The sequence below is a fragment of the Cetorhinus maximus genome, chromosome 16 (genome assembly GCF_964194155.1).
Source record: "Cetorhinus maximus chromosome 16, sCetMax3.hap1.1, whole genome shotgun sequence".
In the NCBI taxonomy this organism is placed as follows: Eukaryota; Metazoa; Chordata; class Chondrichthyes; order Lamniformes; family Cetorhinidae; genus Cetorhinus; species Cetorhinus maximus.
This window is the reverse complement of record NC_135894.1, coordinates 62,363,905-62,388,534: the sequence shown is the minus strand read 5'-3', so window position 1 is coordinate 62,388,534 and position 24,630 is coordinate 62,363,905. Positions and strand designations below refer to the sequence as shown.

Sequence of the window (24,630 nt, the reverse complement as noted above, 5' to 3'; positions counted from 1 at the left end):
AAAGCACTTCAGATTCACTATAATGCACATTTTGGAACCCTGCCTAAGAAAAGTATTTCATATTAGCACTGTAATTAATAATGCATTAGGCAACACAAGTAAAAATAGTCTAAATAAACTGACAGAATTATACCATGCAAAGTATTACCTTTAAACATTAAACATGTTTAATGAAAGCAAAAAGACCAACAATGGTAGCATACAAAAACTAGGGCCTGCAGTCTGTTAACTTGTGCTATCTGACCAAAAAAATGGAAGACCACTCATCTTTCTTAGCAGATTCCAGGTGACTTCCTACCTCTCCAAGTAATTGAACAATTATTAATGTAGGTGGGATGCCATACAACATCAAGGCTTTCTACCCATAGCCATGCACTGGGGAGGATGGGTGAGAGGGAAGAAGAGCGGCACTTTAATCTGTAGGAGGGATGAGAAAAGTGCCAAGCCGTCAAAAATATGTGAGAAAGTAAGAAACCATAAGCGAGCCTAAGCAGATTAAAAGGCACGTTTTTGTCTGTTTATACATGACCCATGAGCTTTATGATGAGCAGTGGCCCATGAACAAAAACAACTTTAGACCCCTCTGGTTTGTCGTATGTCATTAACTTGCTTCATGTCACCACTCAGGTGTATAATCTGTTTAAAATGCTGATTTTGAAGAATCCAAACCTTCTTTGTGGCACTATATTATTTATTGCATGGAGTTATGCTAATGCTAAAAATATTCTTCAGGGCGAAGCCACATGTAGCACAGCATTGTTGATGTACTAATGTGCGGCATCTTGGAGTAGTAACAAAAATTGGTTCCTTTGTTGTGCTGAGTTCCCTGTATTAGCACATTACTGTTGAAGCACTGACTGAAGCTTGGTCACACTTTCTTCTGAGTAGGGTTGGGGTGGGATGAAAATAGTTATCAATAAAAGTCAGGCAGATATAATTAAGTTACTTCCCAATATCTGGCTCAACAATACTTGTTAAGCTATCTACTATGTGCTTCATAACAGAAAATAATAAGCTTAGATCCTCAGGCTACATTACCTAATTCTCATTCATACTACAGAGTACAAGGAAGGAACTTCATCAGCATCAACCCTCGAGCAGAAACAATCCAATACTGTTTCCGTCAGAGGCAGCAACAACCTCTTAAAACCAGGTTTTCAGCTGTTGCCAACAAACCGAAGTGCTAATGGTAGAAAATACAAACAATGGGTACTCTGGCAGCAAATAAAAGATTTTGGAGTCTGGCTGTAGCACTATCAGCCAGTTATTCCTCCAACTCTGCATTAACTGCAGCTGCACAGGATTTGCATGGTGTGTCAAGACCCACGTAAGCATCAGATAACAGCATTCAGCATCTTTCAGACACAGTTACATAAAGAGAAAAATGGATTTAATAATAGTCAGTAACAATGATATAAGTCAGAAATAGCAACAGCTCTTTCAGTCTCCGGTCTCAGTGTCTCTATATATGTGCAGTCACTTTCCCTGCTGTTGCCAAATCCATCAAGCAGTATTAAGGCGGCCGATTCAGATTAACATAGGAACAGGAGTAGGCTATTTAGCGCTCGAGTCTGTTCTGCCATTCATTGAGATCATACCTGATCTGCAACCTAACTCCATACACCCACCTTTGCCCCATTTTCTTTGATATCTTTGGCTAACAAAAATATCTCAACCTAAGTTTTAAAATTAACAATTGATCTAACATTAATTACTGCTTGAGGAAGAGAGTTTCAATCTTCTACCACTTTTTGCATCAAGATGTGTTTCCTAAATTCACCCCTGAAAGATCTGACTCTCATTTTTTTGATTATGCCCCTTACTTCTAGATGCATCAACTAGCAGAAATAGTTTCTCCCAATTTACCCTATCGGTTCCCCTTAATATCTTGAAAACTTGAATCAAATCACCTCTTTACCTTCTAAATTCCAGAGAATACAATCCAACTTTGTGTAATCCCACCTCATAATTTAACCATTGGAGTCCAGGTATTATTCTGGTAGATCTACGCTGCACCTGTTCCAAGGCCAATATATTTTTCCTAAGATCCGGTGCCCAAAATTCCTCACTGTTCTCTAGGTTGGTTTAACCAGGGCTTTGTGTAGCTGAAGCATGACTTGACCCCCTTGTATTCTATTCCTCCAGATATAAAGGCCAAAATTCCATTAGCTTTTTTGATTATTTTCTTTACCTGTTCATAACATTTTAATGATCTGTGTACTTGCAACACCAAGTCTCTTTAGACTTCCACTGTTTCTAGTTTTTCACCATTTAGGAAGTACCTGTTCTATCCTTTTGAGGTCCGAAGTGGATGTCCTCACATTTGCCTACATTGAAACTCATTTGCCACAGTTTTGCCCATTCACTTAATCTATTAATATTGCTTTGTAATTTTATACATCCATCTGCACTGTTTACAATTCTGCCTATCTTTGCACATATTACCAAAATGATTTCATAGGAACCTCAGTTATATAAATGGGATGGAGGTAAAGGCAGTGCCCAATTTGGTACTGAGTTACACAGGCCAAAGTATCCAAGTTCAGTTTCTGGTTTGTGCCAGGTAACCTGATCTCTGCCAGGGTTCATATTCCCTGGGCAAAGGGGAGGTGGGAAAAAGCAGTCAGGATTCTGATCTGACTCCTGTTCACTATCATTTTGGCTCCTTTTGGAAATTGTGTGGGGGGTGGGGAGGGGGTTAACTCACTACTGAAGAATGCTATTTGGATAAAATAACATATAGCTGCTTTGGAATCATATCTGCCACCAGCTGGCATCTTCACGGGAGCTGGTGAGTTAACAAAGAAAAAACATCATTATATTTTTGTTTCTGTTTTAAATCACCCAGGTTCCCTGAACTAATACAGTAATGCATCAGTTTGAGAACAATACTGAAGATCACGAGAAAGGATTCGTAAGCAACTCCTGCATTTCATATTCTTAGAACATACCAGGCAATAAACTGCTAATCAGGCACTAATCTCCATTTGTACTAAGCATTTTCCTTTGCTCATCATAAACATGTGTGTCATCATTGGTCATTCCACAAAAAAATTAAATGTTAATTACAGCATCTTGACCTAACTCTCTGATATCAGGAAACGCAAACTCAACTGAATCTAATACAAATGCTAGGGGGGAAAATCTAACCTATTTTAGAAACCTTTCCAAAATTAATAGGCATTACTTATACAATCTGCTTGAAGATGTTAAATCTGGTGAACACAGAATCACAGGATGGTTGCAACACAGGAGGCCATTCAGCCCATCGTTTCTGCATGAGCTCTCTGAAAGAGCAATTCACTTAGTGCTGTTCTCCCGCCTTCTCCCCATAACCCTGAATATTCATCCTTTTCATAAAACAGACTAATTCCCTTTTGAATGCTTCAATTGAATCTACCTCCACCACACTCCCAAGCTGTGCATTCCAGACCTGAACTGTTTGTTACATCAAAAAGGTTTCTCTCATATCACTTATAAATGTGTGCCCTCTTGGTCCCATTCCTTCCAAGAATGGAAATAGTTTCTCCCTATTTACTTTGTCCATACCCCTCATGACTTTGAATACTTCTAACAAATCTCTTCTCAGCCCTCTTTTCTCTAAGGAAAACAGTCCTAATTTCTCCGATCTATCTTCATAATTGAAGTTCCTCATCTCTGGAACCATTCTCGTGAATCTTTTCTGCACTTTCTCCAATGCCTTCACATCCTTCCTAAAATGTGCTGCCTAGAACTGGATGCAATATTCCAGCTGAGACCGAGCTAGTGTCGTATATAAGTTCAACATAACCTTGCTCTTATACTCACTGCCTCTATTAATAAAGTCTGGGATTCTGTATGCTTCATTAACTGCACTCTCAACCTGTCCTGCTACCTTCAATGACTTATTCACATACACATCCAGGTCCTTCTGCTTCTGCACCCCCTTTAGAGTTTTACCCTTTATTTTATACTATCTATCCATGTTTTCTTACCAAAATGAGTCACTTCACATTTCTCTGCATTGAGCATCATCTGCTGTTTCACTAACTTGTCCATGTCCTTTTGGATTTCTACATTATCCTCTTCATAGATCACACTACTTCCAAGTTTTGTATCGCCTGAAAATTTTGAAATTGTGCCCAGTACCATGGTCAAGGTCATCAATATATATAAAAGCAAAAAACTGCGGATGCTGGAAATCCAAAACAAAAACAATAATACCTGGAAAAACTCAGCAGGTCTGGCAGCATCTGCGGAGAGGAACACAGTTAACGTTTCGAGTCCGAATGAGTCTTCAACAGAACTAAGTAAAAATAGAAGAGAGGTGAAATATAAGCTGGTTTAAGTGGGGGGTGGGACAAGTAGAGCTGGATAGAGGGCCAGTGATAGGTGGAGATAACCAAAAGATGTCACAGACAAAAAGGACAAAGAAGTGTTGAAGGTGGTGATATTATCTAAGGAATGTGCTAATTAAGGGTAGAAAGCAGGACAAGCAAGATACAGATAGCCCTAGTGGGGGTGGGGTGAAGGAATCGAAAAAGGCTAAAAGGTAGAGATAAAACAATGGATGGAAATACATTTAAAAATAATGGAAATAGGTGGGAAAAGAATCCAGACTCCTGCGCGATGGCGATCACCCGAGCCATTTTTCGCTTTATCTGGAGGTCGAAAATGGATCGTGTCCACAGGGACGCGATGTACAAGCCTCCAGATAAAGGGGGAAAAAACGTGCCCAACATCGCCCTCATACTGATGGCCACCTTTGTGTGCGGCTGCATCAAGCTGTGCGTAGACCCTCGGTACGCAAACACCAAGTGTCACTACGTGCTGAGGTTCTACCTGTCCCCGGTGTTGCGAAGGATGGGTCTGGCCACGCTGCTGCGGAACGCTCCAAGTAGTTGGACCGTGCCGCACCACCTGTCCCTCGTGGAAAAATTTATGCAGAGAAACACCTTTGACCACAAGTCCATCAGGCAGTGGTCGGCACGTAACGTCTTAGAGGCCCTGCAGGAAAAGGAGAGGGTGGATCCTGTGGGATGGTTCCCCGAGCAGACTGTCAAAGTTATTTGGCAGAATGCCTCATCGCCAGAACTTTCCAACAAGCACCAAGATGTAGCTTGGCTGGTGCTGAGAAAGGCCCTCCCCGTCAGAACCTTCCAACACGTCAGGAGTCTCACCCCTCTGCACGTTGTCCTCGAGGTTGCTGTGGTGGGGACGACTCCGTTGTTCACCTCCTTGTGGATTGTGTGTTTGTAAAGAAGGTCTGGAGAGAGATGCAGTGGTTTCTGTCGAGGTTCATCCCGAGCAGCTCTGTGACATAGGACTCTGTGCTCTACGGGCTGTTCCCAGGGACACACACCGAGACAAACATCAACTGCAGCTGGAGGATCATCAACTTGGTGAAAGACGCTCTTTGGTCTGCCTGAAACTTGTTGGTCTTCCAGCGCAAAGAGTTGTCCCCGACCGAGTGTTGCAGACTGGCCCATTCCAAAGTCCAGGACTATGTGCTGAGGGATGCACTAAAGCTTGGGGCAGCCACCGCAAAGGCGCAATGGGGAAAGGTCGCTGTCTAAGACCTTTCTGCCACAGTGCACCGAGGGACTGGGAACTGTTGAGAGCCCCTTGGGCTGTACAGCTCAAAATGAATGCATGCAGTGAATACTAAGTGTATTATAAATGTATTGAAGCACCTCAGAGTGCAACATGATGTATGCTGATAACTCCAATACCTCTGTCTGATTGTCTGCATTGACCATTTGAAATGATTGTAATATTCACTGATTGTATTGATGCACCTTGTGATACATGTGTAAAAGTTGAATCTGATTGTACTTATGTGATGGTGGTTTTGGAATGTTCTGCCAGATATTTTATGAATAAAGTATATTTTTCAAAAAAAAAGTTAACTGTGTTCCTCTCCGCAGATGCTGCCAGACCTGCTGAGTTTTTCCAGGTATTTTTGTTTTTGTTTTGTCATCAATATATATGTCTGGAAAAGCAAGGGTCCCAAAACTGACAAATGGGGAACTTCACTACAAACCTTTCTCCAGCCTGAAAAACATCCATTAGGATGTTTCCATTACTCTGTTTCCTGTCATTCAGCCAATTTTGTATCCATGTTGCTACTGACCCTTTTATTCCATGAGCTACAACTTTGCTCACAAGTCTATTTTGCGGCACTGTATCAATGCCCTTTGTTCACCACACCAACAGCATTGTCCTCATCAATCCTCTCTGTTGCCTCTTCAAAAAACTCCAGCAAGTTAGTTACACAATTTTCCCTTAAGAAATCCATGCTGGCTTTCCTTAATTAACCTGCACTTGTCCATGTGACTATTAATTTTGTTCCAGATTATTGCTTCCAGAAGTTTCTCACTGACTGGCCAGTAGCTGCTGCACTCATCTTTATACCCTTTTGCGAATATTCATGGGCTGAATATTCATTCCAGAGTCGAAGCCTGACATCGGGATCATTCCAAAGTCCCGACCCCACTCAGCTTTGCTGCTGGATATCTGCGATACGTTGAAGGAGGCAGCTAATTAGGGACCCGCTGGCGCTTTCACAGTACAATTAAGATCAGTGGACACATTGAGGAGATGAACGTTGATGTGGCAGGACTAACTTAAAGGCAGCCATGAGTGTGGCCAATGGCAGAGGCCAGTATGCAGTGGAGCAGCAACATGGCTTGCACCTGTGGATTTGCTGAAGCCTCGCTGAAGCTGCTGTTGGAGTTGGTGGCAGCTCTGGTGTTTCCGGAGTGCAGCAAGAGGATGGGGACCAGTCAGACAAAGGAGGCAAGGATGGATTTGGCTCAAGAGGTGATCAGCCACAGTGTGGTCAGCAGGATGTGCGTGCAGTGCAGCATGCGCTTCAACAACCTTCTCAGGTTGGGCAATATTACGTCCAAAAGACAGGCCTCCAGTTCTTGAGCCACTAGCACTCATATGAGCCGAGCATGCCCAAGTGCACTCCTGAGCCATGAGCAGCACTCACATTACAAGCACTTGTGCAGGAGGTGACACTGAAGCCATGAACATCACACCTGAGTGAATTGCAGTATGCAGTGATGGACAACACCAAAGTCTTAACTTTCTCACTCTTGACTTTTCAGTGAAAAAAAGAGGGCACCAACAATGGACGATGTGTGCCCAAATGTCAGGTGATCCTTGAGGTACTGCAGAGCTTTGAACAGAGAATGGAGGAGACCATCCACAGAATGATAGAATGATTACAGCAGAGAAGGAACCCATTCAGCCCATTGTGTATATGCGGCACTCTACAAGAGCATCACAGCTAGTCCCATCCCCCACTCTTTCCCACAGCCCTGCAAATATTTTCTCTTCAGGTAATTATCCAATTCCCTTTTGCAAGTCATGATTGAATCTGCTTCCACCATATTATTAGGCAGTGCATTCCTAACCACTCACTGCATAAAAATGTTTTTCCTCATGTTGTGTCTGGTTCTTTTGCCAATCACCTTACTTGAGTGTCCTCTGATTCTGGAGCCTTCTGCCATGGGAACAGTTTTTCTCCTATCTATCCTGTCCAGACACCTCTAGGTTCAGGAGTCTGATGGTCTACTCAATGGTGGTGAGATGGTAGCAATTATAGCAACTCTGTGCCTCCGTTGTAGGGTTGTGCCAGTCGCTATTTCTACAATGGATGACCCTTGTCTCCTAGTCTTGGTATTCAAGAGGGGATTGAATTGCTATCTGAAAAAAAAATGTGTAAGGTTACAGGGATAAGGAAGGGAGTGGGACTAGGTGGTATGATCTTTCAGAGCCAGTGCAGACTCAATGGGCAGAATGGCCTCCTTCTGCACTGCAAAGATTCTGTGATCCTGTGAATTGCAGCATGAGCAATTGCCTCGGGATGAAGGAGTCATGACAGCTACCAGGAAATCTTCCACACACATGCGAAAATGCTTATGGTGATTGCATACCAGCTGTAGGTTGAGGGAGTGGAACCCCTTCCTATTGATAAATACCCCTGGCTGCTCCATCGGGACCTTGATGGTCACACGGGCACAGTCGAACACACACTGCACCTGAGGGAATTCTGCCATGGATGCAAAGACACAATCTTCTGTACATGTGTGGCCCCATCGGTCTGGAAGTCAATGTATTCAATGCCCATGTGTTTGGGCATCTGTCACCTGCACAATGCTATGATGGGTGGTCAGATGTGAGATGTCACATAGGTCCTCTGCTACCCCTTGAAACGGCCCAGCAGCAAAAAAGTTCAAGACCACTGTCACTTTCATGGCTCCTGGCAGGGCGTGCCTAAGTGATCGACGAGACCTCATGTCTTCTTGCGTGAAAGCATACAAATCAACAACTACCTGCCTTGATAGGCGCCGTCTCTGGCAGCACTGTTGCTCCAACATGTCCAGCAAGCTGAGCCTTTGGCAGTACACCTATGGTGAGCATAGTGTTTTCAGACTCTCCCTGCCCTTCATCCCTCTGCACCAAGAAGCTGCATTTGTTTCTGGAACATTTGCTCCTCATCACTACTGTTACCACCTCAGGGTAGCTGAGTCCCATGTCCAAGGGTTGCCTCACATCGCCAGCTGCATGGGGACGGCTGCCTGAATCACCGGACTGTGCCTCATTAACCCTTGCAGGTAGCTCATTAACTGTCTTAATTGGTTACTTGTCATTTTCATGGCAACATTTATGAAGACGCATCCATCAAAATTGCTGGGAGGTGAGAACATGTCAATAGAAGCTACACTATATCTGGCTAAACACAAAAGGTAAAGAAATAAGTAGACTGTTAAATATCTGAGTGGAGCTGAACTGGGAGCTTGAAAAAAGGCAAAATTAGAAATGTAAACTAAATAATAAATGAGGCAAGTGGTTTCCTTAGGGGTTCAAATGTACTGGTGCTCAGTGTTATAGCCATATTGTTCAGAGCCAGAGCTGGTAGGATGAGAGGGAAAAAGTTAGTTGGATCTCCATTTTGCATTGTGAACAACATCACACAAAGGCAATCACATCTCTCAGCAGCAGAAAAGCATTAACTGCAGGAATATTCTGCATGGTGAACTTTAGCAACCTCCTTCTAGCTATCTTGTATGACAATAACTTACAGCTGCAACTTGCATTTATATAGCCTTTTTGGTATAGAAAAAATATTCCAACGTGCTTCATAGATACGTAATCAGACAAAACTGGTCTGTAGTGCAACTAAGGAGATAGCAGGAGGCTGACCAGGAGTTTGATCAAAAAGGTATGATTTAAGGATTTGTCTTAAAAGAGGGAGATGGAGCGGCACAATATGGAAGGAATTCCAGAGCATGGGGCCTAAACGGGTAACACATGATTACCAATGGTGGGGGATAAGTAAGTGGAATTACACTAGAACTACTTTCAGTGTAAATATATCAGCAGCAAAGGTCCATACATCAAGTGAATGAAAGACGATGGACAAATTATTTCTATTAAGAAAATAGGCTTGTCATTTAAAAAAAAAATCTCAAACCAACTTCCCTCCATGTTGTAGAAAAAGTAATGAGCTAATTAAAAAATCTCAAGTCCAATTCCCAAAATGTTTGTGAAAGCATATTGCCAGTGATCTTTTTCAGTGGTCAGGTGATTTATAGGAATCAGACTCCTGGTTGCTAATCATCTGACTCCTGGTAGTGGGTTAATGACTTTCAGATAGAGCATATTAAAATGGCTTATTGCTATGATTGAAATATATTTCATTTCACTGCTGAGGGGTAACTAATGGCAGATGTGAGCAGTTTTTGTGTATCTGTGCATATGCATGTGGTGGCAGTTTATGGGAAGTGGGGCTTCTTAACCCTTTTGTCAGTTTAATCCTTCTATACCGGAGAATGTGAATGGCTGTTCAGAAGTCTTCAGTTTAAGGACTCAGCTGGGGAAGCTTTAGAAAAGGGTATGACCAACATTTGTAACTAAGGTCAAGTTCTTCTCATGTAGTAAACTGTGCATTATTGCAGTATTAGGTTCTGACCTTGACTCTATTGTACTTTGCTTCTGCGACTGTAATTATATCTAATTATAACCTTGTTTCAAACTAAAAGTCAAAATATTATACAACAATTTCAGCAAGTTATTTAATTTAAAACATCTATTTCTATGATAGATAAGCCACCAGAGAGGACTTGCAATAGCATAATGCCATGCTAACATTTCTAAGCAGGATGGGAGTTTAATTAAAATACAAACACATACACACACCTTAAAATTGCATGAGCTTGAAAATGCAGGGAAAAAAGCTTAATTTTATAACATTGTGCTTCACCTGAGAGATGAGTCTTCTCCTGGCTCTGGGCACAGAGCTGGAAGATTGTGTAAAGAAGATCTTCTGCTGACGACATCTGCAAACATCCCTTGATGGAACAGAAAAATTTAGATGCCAAATCACAAATGAATGAAAGCGATGGCTCCAGAGCTCCAGTTTTAGATGGGTCTTTAGAGAAATCCTTAGAAAGCGCACTGTGCAGTCTGTCAATTATTCTTTCAATATACACTTCATCAATGAAGAACTCTATAAACAAAGCAATAAAATTTTAAAAATACAACATATTTCTAAGACTATGTGGATTGCCTTTTGATACTATAGTCTAATTTTGGCTAATATTATATATATGTATACAATAGAGTGTGGGAATGGGATTGACTGGATTTCTCTACAGAGAGCCAGCATGGACTCGATGGTCCAAATGGCCTCCTTCAGTGTCACAATGACTATGACATTCTGATCTTTGGTCTCATAAGCCATGTCAAAACTCAGCTAAAAGGGCCCAAACACTCATTTCAAGTGAAGCAGCATTTCACTTGCACTTCCCTCAATTTAGTCTACTGCATTCGCTGCTCCCAATGCGGTTTCCTCTACATTGGAGAGACCAAACGCAGACTGGGTGACCGCTTTGCGGAACACCTTCGGTCTGTCCGCAAGCATGACCCAGACCTCCCTGTCGCTTGCCATTTCAACACTCCACCGTGCTCTCATGCACACATGTCCGTCCTTGGCCTGCTGCATTGTTCCAGTGAAGCTCAACGCAAACTGGAGGAACAGCACCTCATCTTCCGACTAGGCACTTTACAGCCTTCCGGACTGAATATTGATTTCAACAATTTTAGATCATCCCCACCCCCTTTCTGATCCCTTTTTTTCCAATAATTTATATAGATTTTTCATTTCCCACCTATTTCCATTATTTTAAATGTATTCCCATCCATTGTTTTATCTTTGCCTTTTAGCCTATTTCGATCCCTTCCCCTCACCCCACCCCCACTAGGGCTATCTGTACCTTTATTATCACATTCCTTAGATAAAATCACCAGCTTCAACACCTCTTTGTCCTTTTGTCTTCGACATCTTTTGGTTATCTCCACCTATCACTGGCCCTCTATCCAGCTCTACTTGTCCCACCTCCCCCCCCCTTAAACCAGCTTATATTTCACCTCTTTTCGATTTTTCCTTAGTTCTGTTGAAGAGTCATATGGACTTGAAACGTTAACTGTGTTCCTCTCCGCAGATGCTGTCAGACCTGCTGAGTTTTTCCAGGTATTTTTGTTTTTCTTTCAAAACTCAGCTAAATGAGCAGACAGACTACCCATTTCCATACTACTATCAATGATGCTTTTGAGCTCGCTGTTAAAAGGCACATGAGCATCCCAAGGTGACTCACCTTCAAAACTTATCCCTTCCCTCACCCGTAAGTGGAGAAAACACCTTGCCCCTGCTTGCCCTTGCCATAACAGATCATGAACTCTCAGTATTGGCGATTGTGGATAGAAACTTATTTTGCTCCTCTAATGCACTGCAATACCCATTTTTACTAAAACTTTAGAATGTACCATGAGGAAAGATGAAAATCATTTTCAATCATGTTTCAAAGGCTATGACTAAAGTTTTATTCTTCAAAATTAAACTTCAGCACAGAGAAGTGATATCAGGTTTTTTTTCTCTCCATGAAATCAAAAAGGCAGAACTTAGAAATGTTATCGTACTGCAAAAGAATTTCACCTGGCATGTTTATATTACAAAATGCAAAGAACTTTACTCAGGCAAGCTTGTGCTTTGGAAGATGAAAAAGTGAAGACTTGCTGTCTCAAGATGGGAAAGGAAAAGAAAAGAAACTCTCCAACATGTTTGGAAGGGTGAACTTTTTTACAATTTTACAAGCTAACACTGCATACATGAGAAACAGAGCAATGTAAATTATCCATGAGTGATAAAAATAACAAATTTAAAGTACCTTATTCATATCTAGTGGATAAAATAAGTACCTCACTGTCTTTCAGGACCCATTTTTGGAAACAAATTAAGACACAAATCATTATTGTATTAAAGAACAACGTGAATTCTCATCTAAAATAAAAACAGAAAATGCTGGAAAAACTCAGTCGGTCTGACAGCAGCTGTGGAGAGAGAAACAGGGTTAAAGTTTCGAGTCTGCATGGTCCTTCTTCAGAGCTAAAGAGAATTAGAAATGTGATGAAATTTATACTGTTTAAGGGGGGTGGAGCAGGTGAAGCTGGATAGAAGGCCAGCAATAGGCGGGCACTAAGGAGAGACTGACAAAGATATCATGGACAAAAAGACAAAGGGAATGTTAATGGTAGTGGGAAGATCTAAAGGAGGTGCTGATAGTGGCATAAAGGTAAGAAAGCAGAAAGTGTTAATTGCAGAACAAGGGTAAACACTCTGTAAAAGAACAACATGGAACAAGTAACAGATTGCCCTTTGAGGGTAGGATGGGGGAGAGCAGTGGTTGGGGGAAAAGGATGGAAAAAGGGGTAAAAAAGGGGTTAAAACAATGAATAAAAATGAAAATAAGTGGATAAAAATAAAACTACATTTAAAAAATAGGGGATTAAAAAAGGGACGAAGATAGAGGAGAGACTTCATGGGCTGAAGTTGTTGAACTCAATATTAGGTCCTAAGGCTGTAAAGTGTTTAGTTGGAAGATGAAGTGCTGTTCCTCCAGTTTGCGTTGGGCTTCACTGGAACATTGCAGCAGGTCAAACACGGACATGTGGGCATTGAGAGCAGGATGATGTGTTGAAATGGCAAGCGACAAGAAGGTCTGGGTCATGCTTGCGCACAGACCGAAGGTGTTACGCAAAGCAGTCACCCAGTCTGTGTTTGGTCTCCCCAATGTAGAGGAGACCGCTTCGGGAGCAGTGAATGCAGTAGACCAAACTGAAGGAGGAATTCGCATCTAATGATAAGCAGGTTCATTTAATCTTTCCATGACCTCCAATACCACCGTCATCATTAGGGAGTTTAAGAAATCTGAGTGTTCTGTTTATGCACATACATTAACGTTACTGCAAAAAAAAAATCACAATGGAAAACATTTTTTTCTGCTCTCATATGAAATCAAAACTAAATAAATTATTACAAAATGTGTCTGATTAGGTTCTCAATTCAGAAAAACTGGTAGTTCGTTTTAATGTGCTTGATTGACACCCCACCCACAAACATTCACTCCCTCCACCACCGACGAACAGTGGCAGCAGTGTGTACCATCTACAAGATGCACTGCAGAAATTCATCAAGGTTCCTTAGACAGCACCTTCCAAAGCCACGATCACTACCATCTAGAAGGACAAGAGAAGCTGATACATGGGAACACAACCACCTGGGAGTTCCATCCAACCCACTCACCATCCTGGCTTGGAAATATATCGCCGTTCCTTCACTATCTCTGGGTCAAAATCCTGGAACTCCCTGCCTAACAACACTGTGGGTGTACCTATACCACAGGGGTTGCAGCGGTTCAAGAAGGCAGCTCACCACCACCTTCTCAAAGGCAATTAGGGATGGACAATAAATACTGGCTTAGCCAGTGATGCTCACATCCAGTAAACGAATTTAAAAAATACACCAAGGCTTTTCGGTGTTAAGAGGAAGTAGCTTTCCAACAAAAGCTAATAAATAAAGAATACCATCCAGCATTTTTCCTTTCACTATTTTTAGCGAAGTTGGGAAGAAAGAGTCCTTTGAAACAGAGTAGCGGCTTATTCAGTCCCTAAAGCATGTTCCACCATTCAATTCGATCATGGCTGATTAGTACCTCAACTCCATTTAGCCCCCTTTGATTTACACCCTTGTTATGTTACCTTTACAACAATCTACCAATTTCATACTTTAAATTGTCAACTCGCACAGCTTCCACAACCTTTTAGAGGAAGCAGGTTCCATATTTCCAATGCACTCTTTGCAAAAAAGTGTTTCCCGGTTTTACTCCTGAAAAGCCTAAATTTAATTTTAAGATTATGCCCACCTGTTCTGGATTCCTCCTTCAGAAGAATTGTTTTGTTATTTTAAACTCATCATTATATCAAATTTAGATTTCGAGAATGTGGAACTTGCTACAAGGAATGGTTGAAGCAAACGTTACAGGTGCATTTGAGGGGATGCTAGACAAGCATATGATGCTAGAGGGTCACTACCCTCTAGATATAGATGAGGAAAGATAGAAGGAGGCTCTAGCATAATGCCAGCATGGATTGGTTAGGCCGAATGGTCTCTTTCTGTGCTGCATATCCAATGTAATATGTAATTACAAGAGACACTCTGAAAGGTTCCTGTATGAAAGCTTCTGTACTCACCATTATTGATGTGCTTAGATAGAGCTAGACTAAGCAGCATCCAGCTATGTGAGTGAGTATCTTTTGGCCAAGAACTCGTTATTCCCATTGCACAGAGCTTGTCTGTTAATGAGACCAGCTTCTCTCCCAATACTTCTCCTTTCAACCAATCAGAAATAGCTGCATACTTGATTGGATCCACACATGCCTGACAGAAACAGGTTAGAAATGGGAAAGGACAAATATTATCATGGAATATAACCATTGTAATTAGTTTTTTTAAAAAAATGTAATGTTTATAAACTTGAATATTGCTGGAAAGAGCCATGCTGCCATAACTCTTCATCTTGCATCAGGACGAATGCAAGCATGCCAAATTTCAAATGATCACAACAATTTATACTATAGGAGAAAAGGGTGTTGATTAGTTTGTAAGTAAACTCTGATTGGCTAAGGCATTGCCATGGAGAAAGCATTGGGGAAACTATAGGCTCCCCAAGCTCCCAGGTAATTCAAAAAAGGCCCAACGGCTTGGACATATTTCCCTTTGTTCACAAAGAACGGATCCCTGCATTTCCAATCAGCACCATTTTCCTCCAGTAGTATAAACTCTTGTGATCGTTTGAAATTTTACATTCCAGCAATTGCCCTAAGTGCAAGATGAAAAGCTTTGGCAATATGTTTCTCTTTTCAGCATTTTTAAGTTCTGTACTACCGAGTGACTGTTTATAGACTTCTGAATATCATGTTGTAAATTGAATAAGATAGTTATCTGGGTTCAGTTTAACGGTTTTGATGGTTAAAAGAGCAGTACCTATGGCATTAGCTCCTTCTACCTCCAAATGTTCAAAATTGGTGCAGAGAATACGATCTTTACTTATGTTAAAATTGTTGAGAGAATTACAATATTTCATTTCAACATGTACTGAAAATAACTCAATGGGGAAATCCATATTGTTGACATGCGCTTGCAATACCAGTTATGCCTATTGGGATTAATGAAAATGGCCAATTTCCAATTTAAGTGTGTCACGTATTAACGAGAAAAGCCAAAGTTGATAACAAAAAAGCTTCTTCTGCCCTCAAAGTATAAATACTGCCAATTTAGCTTATAAAAATCAGCTACAACGAATTTTGATTTAATTAAAATTCCCTTTAGTTTAAATATTTTTTAGTAGTATGCTAAAGACATTCAGGAAAATGGCTTAGAAGTATACTGAGCCTTACATTTTGAAAGCTGAATGAACAGCTACGGATTCAAAATCAAACTAACATTACCCATTTATGATTTAGTGTTGAACATAGTCAAATTTATGACCATGCAATAAAATCTGCACTTCCATTTCTAATGAAGCAAGGAACACGCAAAGTCCCAAAGTACGAGGGTTTCTGACATTCTAAATTCAGTAAATAAACACCAATAGCATGAAAAATTACCTTTTGTATAATGTGAGACAAGATGAGCCACCCTTGTTCCATCTACAAAGAAGAAGTTAATATTCTTTAGTAAAAAGGTGATATTATAACAACTTGCATTTGTATGGCACCTCGAACATCGGAAATATACCATGGTGTTTCAAAGAGGTGTCGAACAAAAATGGATGGTAAGCCAAAATATTTATTAGGAGTGGTGACTAAAAGTTTGTTCAAAGTAATGGATTTAAAGGAGAATCTTAAAAGAGATGAGAGAGGTGGAGGGGTGTTGAGATTTAGGGAGGGAATCCAGAACCTGAGACCAAGACAGCTGAAGGCATGGTCATCAATGATGGTGCAACAGGAAGAGGGGGTTGCACAAGAGTCAGGTTAACCAAGAGCCCTTGAAGGAGAGGCATATAGGGATGGATGAGGCTACAGAAATAGTGAGAAATAGCGACTTAAAGAGGAGGATGAGAATTTTAAATCTGGGGTATTATCGGACCCGGAGCTAATACAGACCAACGACAACAGGAGTTAATGTAAAATAGGACTCAGTGCAGCAGAGTTTTGGATCAGCTAAAATTTATGGAGGGTGGAAGATGGGAGGCTTGTCAAAAAGGCATTGGAATGGTTAAGTCTGAAGGTGACAAAGGCATAGATAAGAGTTTCAGCAACAAATGAGCTAAGGCCAGAGCTGGGCCAGACCATGCTACAAAAGTGGAAATAGGCAATTTATGATGGAGAGGATATGGGGTCAGGCGCTCTGCTTGAGGTCAGAAAGGGACTAAGGTTGTGAACAGTCCAGTTCAACCCAAGATACTGGCTGGGGAGAAATCAGTGTCAAGTGTACAGATTTTGTGGTGGCAGCTGAAGATGATGTCTTCCAAATGTTTAATTAGAGGAAATAGGAGCTGATCCAAGACTCTATGTTGGACAAGCAGATTGACAACACAGAGGCAACGGAAGGATTGAGAGATTGTGGAGAGACTGAATTAAGTGTCTTTGAAATTTTAGTAGGTACCTTGAAGAAAAGAGAGTACGGCAAAAATTTGCTGTGAAGAAAGACAAGATGAAGCATACGGAGAAGTCCAGAACAGGTCACAGTCTTGGCTTGTCACTTGGGTACATGAGAAGCATTGTTAAGAGTGGGAAATTAAAAAAATTCAAATGGGGTAGAGGAAACAAATAACAATGAGGATAGAGAAATAAAAAGTCAATTGTAAAGCCTTAGTAATTGTGGTCCAGCTAGAACCTCATGCCAACTGTACTTGAACTAGCCAGATTTCCACTGCGTACAATGAGGACACTTCTATAACAAAATCTCCATAGCTCTCAAAGCTCTGATCTGTACTATCCCCAAGCAGTTCATTCAGAGGAACCACCGTGCAATCCTTTTGCATCTCTGAACCAGTATTGTAGAAGGCAGCATTTAAACTGTGATCTGAAGTTCAGTCTCAAATGATCAGGTGCTGCCATTCCATTTTTTGGTATGAATTTGATAGGATTTGACATTACTATTGCTAATATAGTGAACTGAATTTTATAGCAGGCTTTGGGACCTCGGTGTTGGGGTTAAATGGGGAGTCCCAGTCCCATTTACTAGGAACAGGAGTGGCTCAGCAATCTTCCTGGAGGCAGCCTCCTAATTGGCCGCCACGGGGCTCAGTGTCCAATTAAGGACAGCAGGCGGAATGTAGAGGCTGTGGGCCCAATCAGAGAGTCGGTGGCTTTAAAGCATCAGCACCCCCACTGGGAGAGGTGGGCACTGCTAAGGCAAGTTGGGAATCAAGAGGGTGCCTCCATTTTGAGGTGGCCTCGAAAAGGCAAGTAAAAAAAATTAAAATCAGGGGGGCAAAGCAGGCATGCCCCTCAGGATGGCCTACTGGGGCCACAGTGGGAAAGGGCCCTCTCTTGCCCACAACCCCCCCCCCTCTGAGGCATAGAGAAACTACCTCCATGAAGCTAGCAGCCTCCCCGGCTGGTAGGGTGCCGTTCCACCGTCGGTAAATGCTGGCAACCCAGGAAAATCCATCTTAATGGGGCTTTAAAGTATTTAAATTGGTAGACCGGCTCCATTCGACAGGCAGTCCAATCGAATCCAGTCCCGCTGCAGCTCACCGCTACTTTCGTAGCCCAATCCTCCTCTCCACTTCCCATCCTGCTAACTGGGGCTGGGAAAATCCTGCCCAGTATCTTCCCCATTATGCCCAAGCGGAAGGAACTTTGCTACAAAGCTAAAAATGATGTGTAAGTGCAACCTGAACACCAAGAAAAAATGTTTAAGTTTACAGAAGCTGTATTGTCAACCATTACAGAGCTTAAAAAAGGGTGCAGAACCACATTTCTATTCACAACTTGCATTTGCTACAGTTGATTTAATCCAGTGGTCCTCAAATTATAGGCATGCCCACTGGTGTCGTGTTAGACCTGACCAGTTGGATCACAATAAAAAAGACTGGAAAAACCAGAATTAACGATTTATTAACCAAAACAAGAATGGTACTGCAGTGTTTTTCCCGTTAGACTGCAAACCACGTTAATTGCACATGGCTCTTATTTTATAACTCTTCTTTCCACTTATTTCAAACACTCACACTCTGAGCTCTTAGAGCAGCCTGCTCCTGCTCCACCGCTGCTACCTATTTCGTTGCAGCTCATCCTATGCGTACCCTATATTCACTGGTTTTCACAGCTGGCACCATGAAAGCTGCAGGAAATAGAGGAAAATTGCAGAGAGAAACAAAGAAAAGTGAAAGAAAACAGAAGTGATGGAAGGGTGGGAGAAGAACATGGATGAAAGAGAGAGAGAGTGAGGAGCAAGATAAAAAAGAGACTCATGGCAATGTAAGTGTTACAGGTATGAGAAAGAACTTTTATTTTTAAACACAATTAGTGTTAATGACCTGAAATTTGCTGCCTACGAGAGTGGTGGAAATAGAGGTGATAAATGATTTCAAAAGGGAGTTGAATGGGCATTTGAAGGGAATAAACCATCAAAGCTTTGGGATAGAGCAGGGGCAAAGGACTGACTGGATTGCTCTAGATGGCTAGTATGGACTTGATGGGCTGAATGGCCTCCTTCTCTGCCACAAGGACTCTATGTGCTGCTGATATCAATGTCCATTGCTGGCATGAACAGCAGCAAAACTGTCTTGAACATGTTTCAGAACTATTGATCTAATCTTTACAAAAAATGTCAAACACAATTGCCATTTATTTCTTATATTTATTTACCTACCTCAGAGATTTGATTCAGTATTATCTTCCTTTCATTGTTAAGGCAGCAATGAAGAACACTGTAGAGCATATCAACCAAACAATTTAAGTCAGTTCTAGATTCTTTCATCCAGATGAGTAGTTTCTGAATCAGAAACTGTATAGCAGGGTTACTTGCCATCGCTTTCACTTCATTATTTGCTTCAAGGAAAGATTCAGCACTCCCTGGGTTGTCATTTTCCAGCAAAGTAGTAAATAGCTTCCTTGATGGAAATGAGCTAACCAATGTAGTCAAAAATGTAAGATGCATTTCAGAGTTCTGTTCATTAATAAAGGTCATGCTCAGTTTGGCAAGTTCACAGACTAGGCCTTCCAAAGGCACTGTTCTGGCAGGATGGTTGTCCTGCAATTGTTTGGAAGTATCCCCCAAATTTTCAGACTCCAAAGCGTTCTTAGTTCCAAAAGTTAGTTCTTCCAGGCGATTGGTAGCATTGCTGTTGTGATTCTCAGTTTCTTCTTCGTCAATAAACCTGATTTTTCCTTTCTTTTTCACAGATTGTTTTGTAGCGCTGCCAGGCTTTCTCAAGCATTTGAGCAAAGAAGAGACTCCTTCTAATAAATTTTTATCAGCTTCTGTACTGCCTAGCTGAGACATGCAGGCTTGAGAAAGACCAACCCAAAAATCAGATAATAGTCTTTTGTATGCATCAGCCCACTCTTCTATATCTGGATTATCAGTTTGTCTTTCCCACGAGGCAAGAGTGTCTGCGAGTTGGGAGAAAGTGTCGGTTTGCAGTTTGGGATTCTTCAACGCAGAATGTAAAAGAGGTAGTAGCTGAAGGAAATAAGAAGTTCAACTTTATTCTTTCAGAAATTACACTAACAGGTACAGGCTGTGAATATTTAGAATAAAAGAAAAAAAAGTGTTTTACATTGTTAATGTTCTCCTTCCCATATGTCACACACACAACTTCAACTGTTTAAAATATCTGACAAGCAAGCTTATTGTGTGGGCAAACATGAACAACTCTACATTCCAGCACTCTGATGTGTTAAATGTTAGCACACTAGTCATCTCATGCAAATGAAATGTTAGTTATTGACAAGTACAAAGTTTAAAAATAATGTTACGATCTCTGTAGAGACCGCTAACTTTTAAGAAGATATTTAAATTTCCATTGACTGACTGAAAGGATCACAGGCATGATTTCAAGTTTGAAGACAGTCACTGGAACAAACTAAAAGCAACACTCATCTAAACACTAGTTAGTAGGCAACTTATACTTTAAATGACAGAAAAGATCCCCCCATGTGACTTTTATTAGGATCAAGAATTCCTCGCCATGGTTGCACTTTAGACTGTCCTTTAAGTAGACACTTTATTCTCCTGGAGCCAGTCCAAAGCTATTTACCAATCCTGATAGCCTGTTTCTATTTTTCCTTTCCCAGCTGGGCAACATCTAATCCTAGAACGGACTTCCACTGTGTGGGTTGTGCTGGAGATTCCTTCTCTCTGCCCTGAGTCAGGCAAATCTTCCAACCTCCCTTAAATCATCACAAATTTAGCCTCTTCAATCTGAGCACAAGCTCCCATCTGTGTTGTGCGTGGTGAACAATAGCAGTATTTTCTGTCCTTCAGATGCCGAACTAGCTGCTCTATCTCTTGCTCTCGCTCTCTCCCTCTCTCCCACTCTCAGATTTTTGCAGACTGACTTGTGTCCATGAGGGCCAGTGATATCTTAGGAATTCTGTAACTCAACACTATAATGGCTATCTACGAACTTCCTTTCCCAAAGCCCATCTCCATGACAAAATGAACCACCAGGCAGTCCAAGAGAACTAGGCAGGTAGTGCAGGAGTCCCCCAAGGTCCTGCTCGCCAATTGTTTTCCGTTTTGGATACTGGTGAGGGCATTGGTTCCTCAGAGAAGTGCAGTCACAGCCAGGTTTGTGGCACCACAGGCGTCTCTGCTGTACAGGAGGAGAGGAAGAAGAAGGGAAGAGCAGTAGTGATAGGGGATTCATTAGTTAGGGGAACAGACAGGATTCCTGTGGCCCTAGACGTGACTCCAGGATGGTATGTTGCCTCCCTGGTGTCAGGGACAAAGATGTCATGGAGCAGCTGCAGGACATTCTTCTGGGGGAGGGTGTCATGAAGCGGCTGCAGGGCATTCTTCTGGGGGAGGGTGATCAGCTAGGGGTTGTGGTCCATGTTTGTACCAATGACTTAGGTAGGAAAGGGGATGAGGTCCTGAAAGCAGATTTTAAGGAGTCAGGAAGGAGATTGAAAAGTAAGATCTCAAAAGCAGTAATCTCAGGATTATTCCCAGTCCACATGCAAGTGAGTTTAGAAATAGGAAAATTGAGCAATTCCAGCCAACACATGACTGGAAAGTTGGTGTAGGAAGGAGGGCATCAGGTTTCTGAGGCATTGGGGTCAGTTCTAGGAAAGGTGGGGCCTGTACAAAGCCAGACGGTCTATGTCTGAACAGGACTGGGACGAATATTCTCACAGGGAGATTTGCTAGTGCTGTTGGGGCAGGGGTGGGGGGATGATTTAAACTAGACTGGCAGGGGGCTGGGAACCTGAGAGCAAATTCAGAGCAGGGAGCGGGAGATAGAGAATTATTGAGTGACTCTGAAAGACAGAAGCAGCACAGGTTGAAAAGTGTACAGCACAGGAATTTGGCAGTGTTAAAAGGTGTTTATGTCAATGCACGAAGTATAGCAAATAATACCAATGAGCTGAGGGCACAGATTGATATATGGTAGCATGATATCATTGCTATAACAGAAACTGGCTTAAAGAGAGGCAAAAATGGCAGTTCAACGTCCCTGGATATAGACTTTTCAGGCAGTATAGAGAGAGTGATTAAAAAAGATGGGGGCGTAGCATTATTGGTTGAAGAAACAATTACAGCTGTGAGGAGGGATGGTATACTAAATGAAGCATCAAATGAGGCCATATGGGTTGAGCTCAGAAAGATAAGGGGCAGCCACATTGCTAGGGATGTACAATAGGCCCCCAAATAGTGGAAGCGAGTTAGAAGAGCACAGATGTAGGCAAATTTATGAGTGCAAAAACAATAGGGCGGTAATAGTTGGAGACTTCAACTACCCTAATATCAATTGTAATACGAACAGTGTGAAGGGAACAGAGGACACAAAATTCTTGAACCGCATTCAAGAGAACTTTTTCAGCCAACACGTACCAAACCTAATGAGAGGGGGCACAATTCTAGATTTAATCTTAGGAAATGAAGCTGGGCAAGTGGATGAAGTAGCAGTGGGGAGCCCTTTTGGAGATAGTGACCACAATACAGTTAGATTTAGCATCATTATGGAAAGGGATAAAGATAGGACAGCAGTAAAAGTTCTAAATTGGAGGAAGACAAATTTTACAAAGCTGGGAGGTAAACTGGCAAATGTGGACTGGATCCAGGTATTAAAAGAGAAAACGGTGTCAAATCAGTTTGAGGTATTCAAAAGCAAAATTCTATGGGCACAGTGTAGCCATGGCCCCACAAAGAAAAAAGGGTGGTATTGCTAAATCTAGAGGCCCCTGATTATCCAGGGGCATAAAAGGTAAGATAAAGCAGAAAAAGAAAGCTTATGCCAGTCACAAAAAGCTTCATACTGTAGAAAGCCTAGAGGAGTATAGAAAGTACAGGGGTGAAGTAAAAAAAGGAAATTAAAGAGAGGATATGAAAAAATGTTGGCAGGTAAAATCAAAGAGAACCCAAAAATGTTTTACCGGTATATTAAGAGCAAGAGAATAACGAAGGAAAGGGTAGGGCCTATCAGACATGAGCATGGTAACTTGCGAGTTGATGCTGAAGATGTGGGCAAGATCTCAATGAGTACTTTGTCTCTGTTTTCACCAAGGAGAGGGATGATGCAGACATTCTAGTTAAGGAGGGGGTGTGTGAAATATTAGATACAAGCAGCATGAGAGCAAGTACTGGAGGGACTGGCGTCCTTGAAGGTGGATAAATCACCAGGGCTGGATGGACTGCATCCCAGGTTGTTAAAGGGAGCCATGGAGGAAATAGCAGATGCTCCGAGGATCATTTTCCAATCCTCTCTAGGTACAGGCAGGGTACCAGGAGGATTGGAGGTCTGTGAACGTTGTACCAATATTTAAAAGGGGTTCAAGGGATAGGCCAGAAAATTATAGGCTGGTCAGTTTGACTTCAGCGGTGGGCAAATTATTGGAATCAATTCTGAGAGACAGGATAAACTGTCACTTAGAAAGGCACGGATTGATCGGGGATAGTCAACATGGTTTTGTTAGGGGAAGATCGTGTCTTACGACCACAACATCATTGAATTTTACATCCAGTTTGAAAGGGAGAAGAGTAGGTCTAAGGGTAGTATCTTAAACTGAAATAAGGGCAACTATGTGGGGATGAAAGCTGAACTAGCTGAAGTGAACTGAGAAACTAGACTAGAGGAGAGATCAATAGAGAAACAGTGGCAGACATTTAAGGGGATATTTCAGAGTATCCAGAATAAGTACGTTCCTATTATAAGGAAAAATTCTAAGGGGAGGACTCACCATCCATGGTTAAATAAAGTAGTTAAGGAAAAAGCATACAACTCCGTAAAGATAAGTGGCAAGACAAATGATTGGTCACAATATAAAGAACAGCAGAGAATGACTAAAAGGTTAACCAGGGAAAGAAATTAAAGTATGAGAGGAAGCTAGCTAGAAATGTAAAAATGGATAGCAAGAGTTTCTATAGGTATACAAAAAGGAAAAGAGTAAGTAAAGTGAGTGATGGTCCTCTAGAGAATGACAGTGGGGAGTTAATAAGGAAATGGCAGAAGAAATGAACAAATATTTTACTTCTGTGTTCACTATAGAGGATACAAAAAATATTCCAGTAATAGGAGGTGAAAAGGAGAGAGGAACTTGAGGAAATTGAAATCGCTAGGGAAATGGTACTGAGAAAATTGGTGGAACTGCAAGCTGGCAAGTCTCTGGGTCCTGATGGACTACATCCTAGGGTCTTAAAAGAGGTGGCTAATGAGGTAGTCAATGTGCTGGTGTTAATTTTCCAAAGTTTGCTAGATTCTGGAAAGGTTCCATCAGACTGGAAAGTAACAAATAAAGCTCCTCTATTCAAGAAGGGAGGGAGGCAGAAAACAGGAAACTGTAGGGCAGTTATCGACGTCTGTCATGGGGAAGTTGTTAGAATTGATCATTAAGGCGGTTATAGCTGGGCACTTAGAAGAGCTCAAGGCAATTGGGAAGAGTCAACATGGTTTTATGAAAGGAAAGTCATGTTTAACCAATTTATTGGAGTTTCTTCAAGGGGTAACATGCACAGTGGATAAAGGGGAGCCTGTAGATGTACTGTACTTGGATTTCCAGAAGGCATTTAATAAGGTGCCACAGCAAAGGTTATTACGGAAAATAAAAGCGCGTAGTGTAGGA

At 41.7% G+C, this 24,630-nt stretch overlaps 1 protein-coding gene across 3 annotated transcripts in view; it reads right to left on the bottom strand.

Moving 5' to 3' along the window:
- ltn1 (listerin E3 ubiquitin protein ligase 1) overlaps window positions 1–24,630 on the bottom strand; it is a 156,638-nt gene that overhangs the window by 90,577 nt on the left and 41,431 nt on the right. For all 3 annotated transcript variants that reach the window (XM_078559905.1, XM_078559908.1, XM_078559906.1), the window contains 4 exons: window positions 19,214–20,026; window positions 15,997–16,038; window positions 14,581–14,767; window positions 10,256–10,501 (listed from right to left, as the gene is read on the bottom strand). In XM_078559905.1, coding sequence (XP_078416031.1) covers window positions 10,256–10,501; window positions 14,581–14,767; window positions 15,997–16,038; window positions 19,214–20,026 — 1,288 coding nt within the window. The remainder of the gene's footprint in view (window positions 1–10,255; window positions 10,502–14,580; window positions 14,768–15,996; window positions 16,039–19,213; window positions 20,027–24,630) is intronic.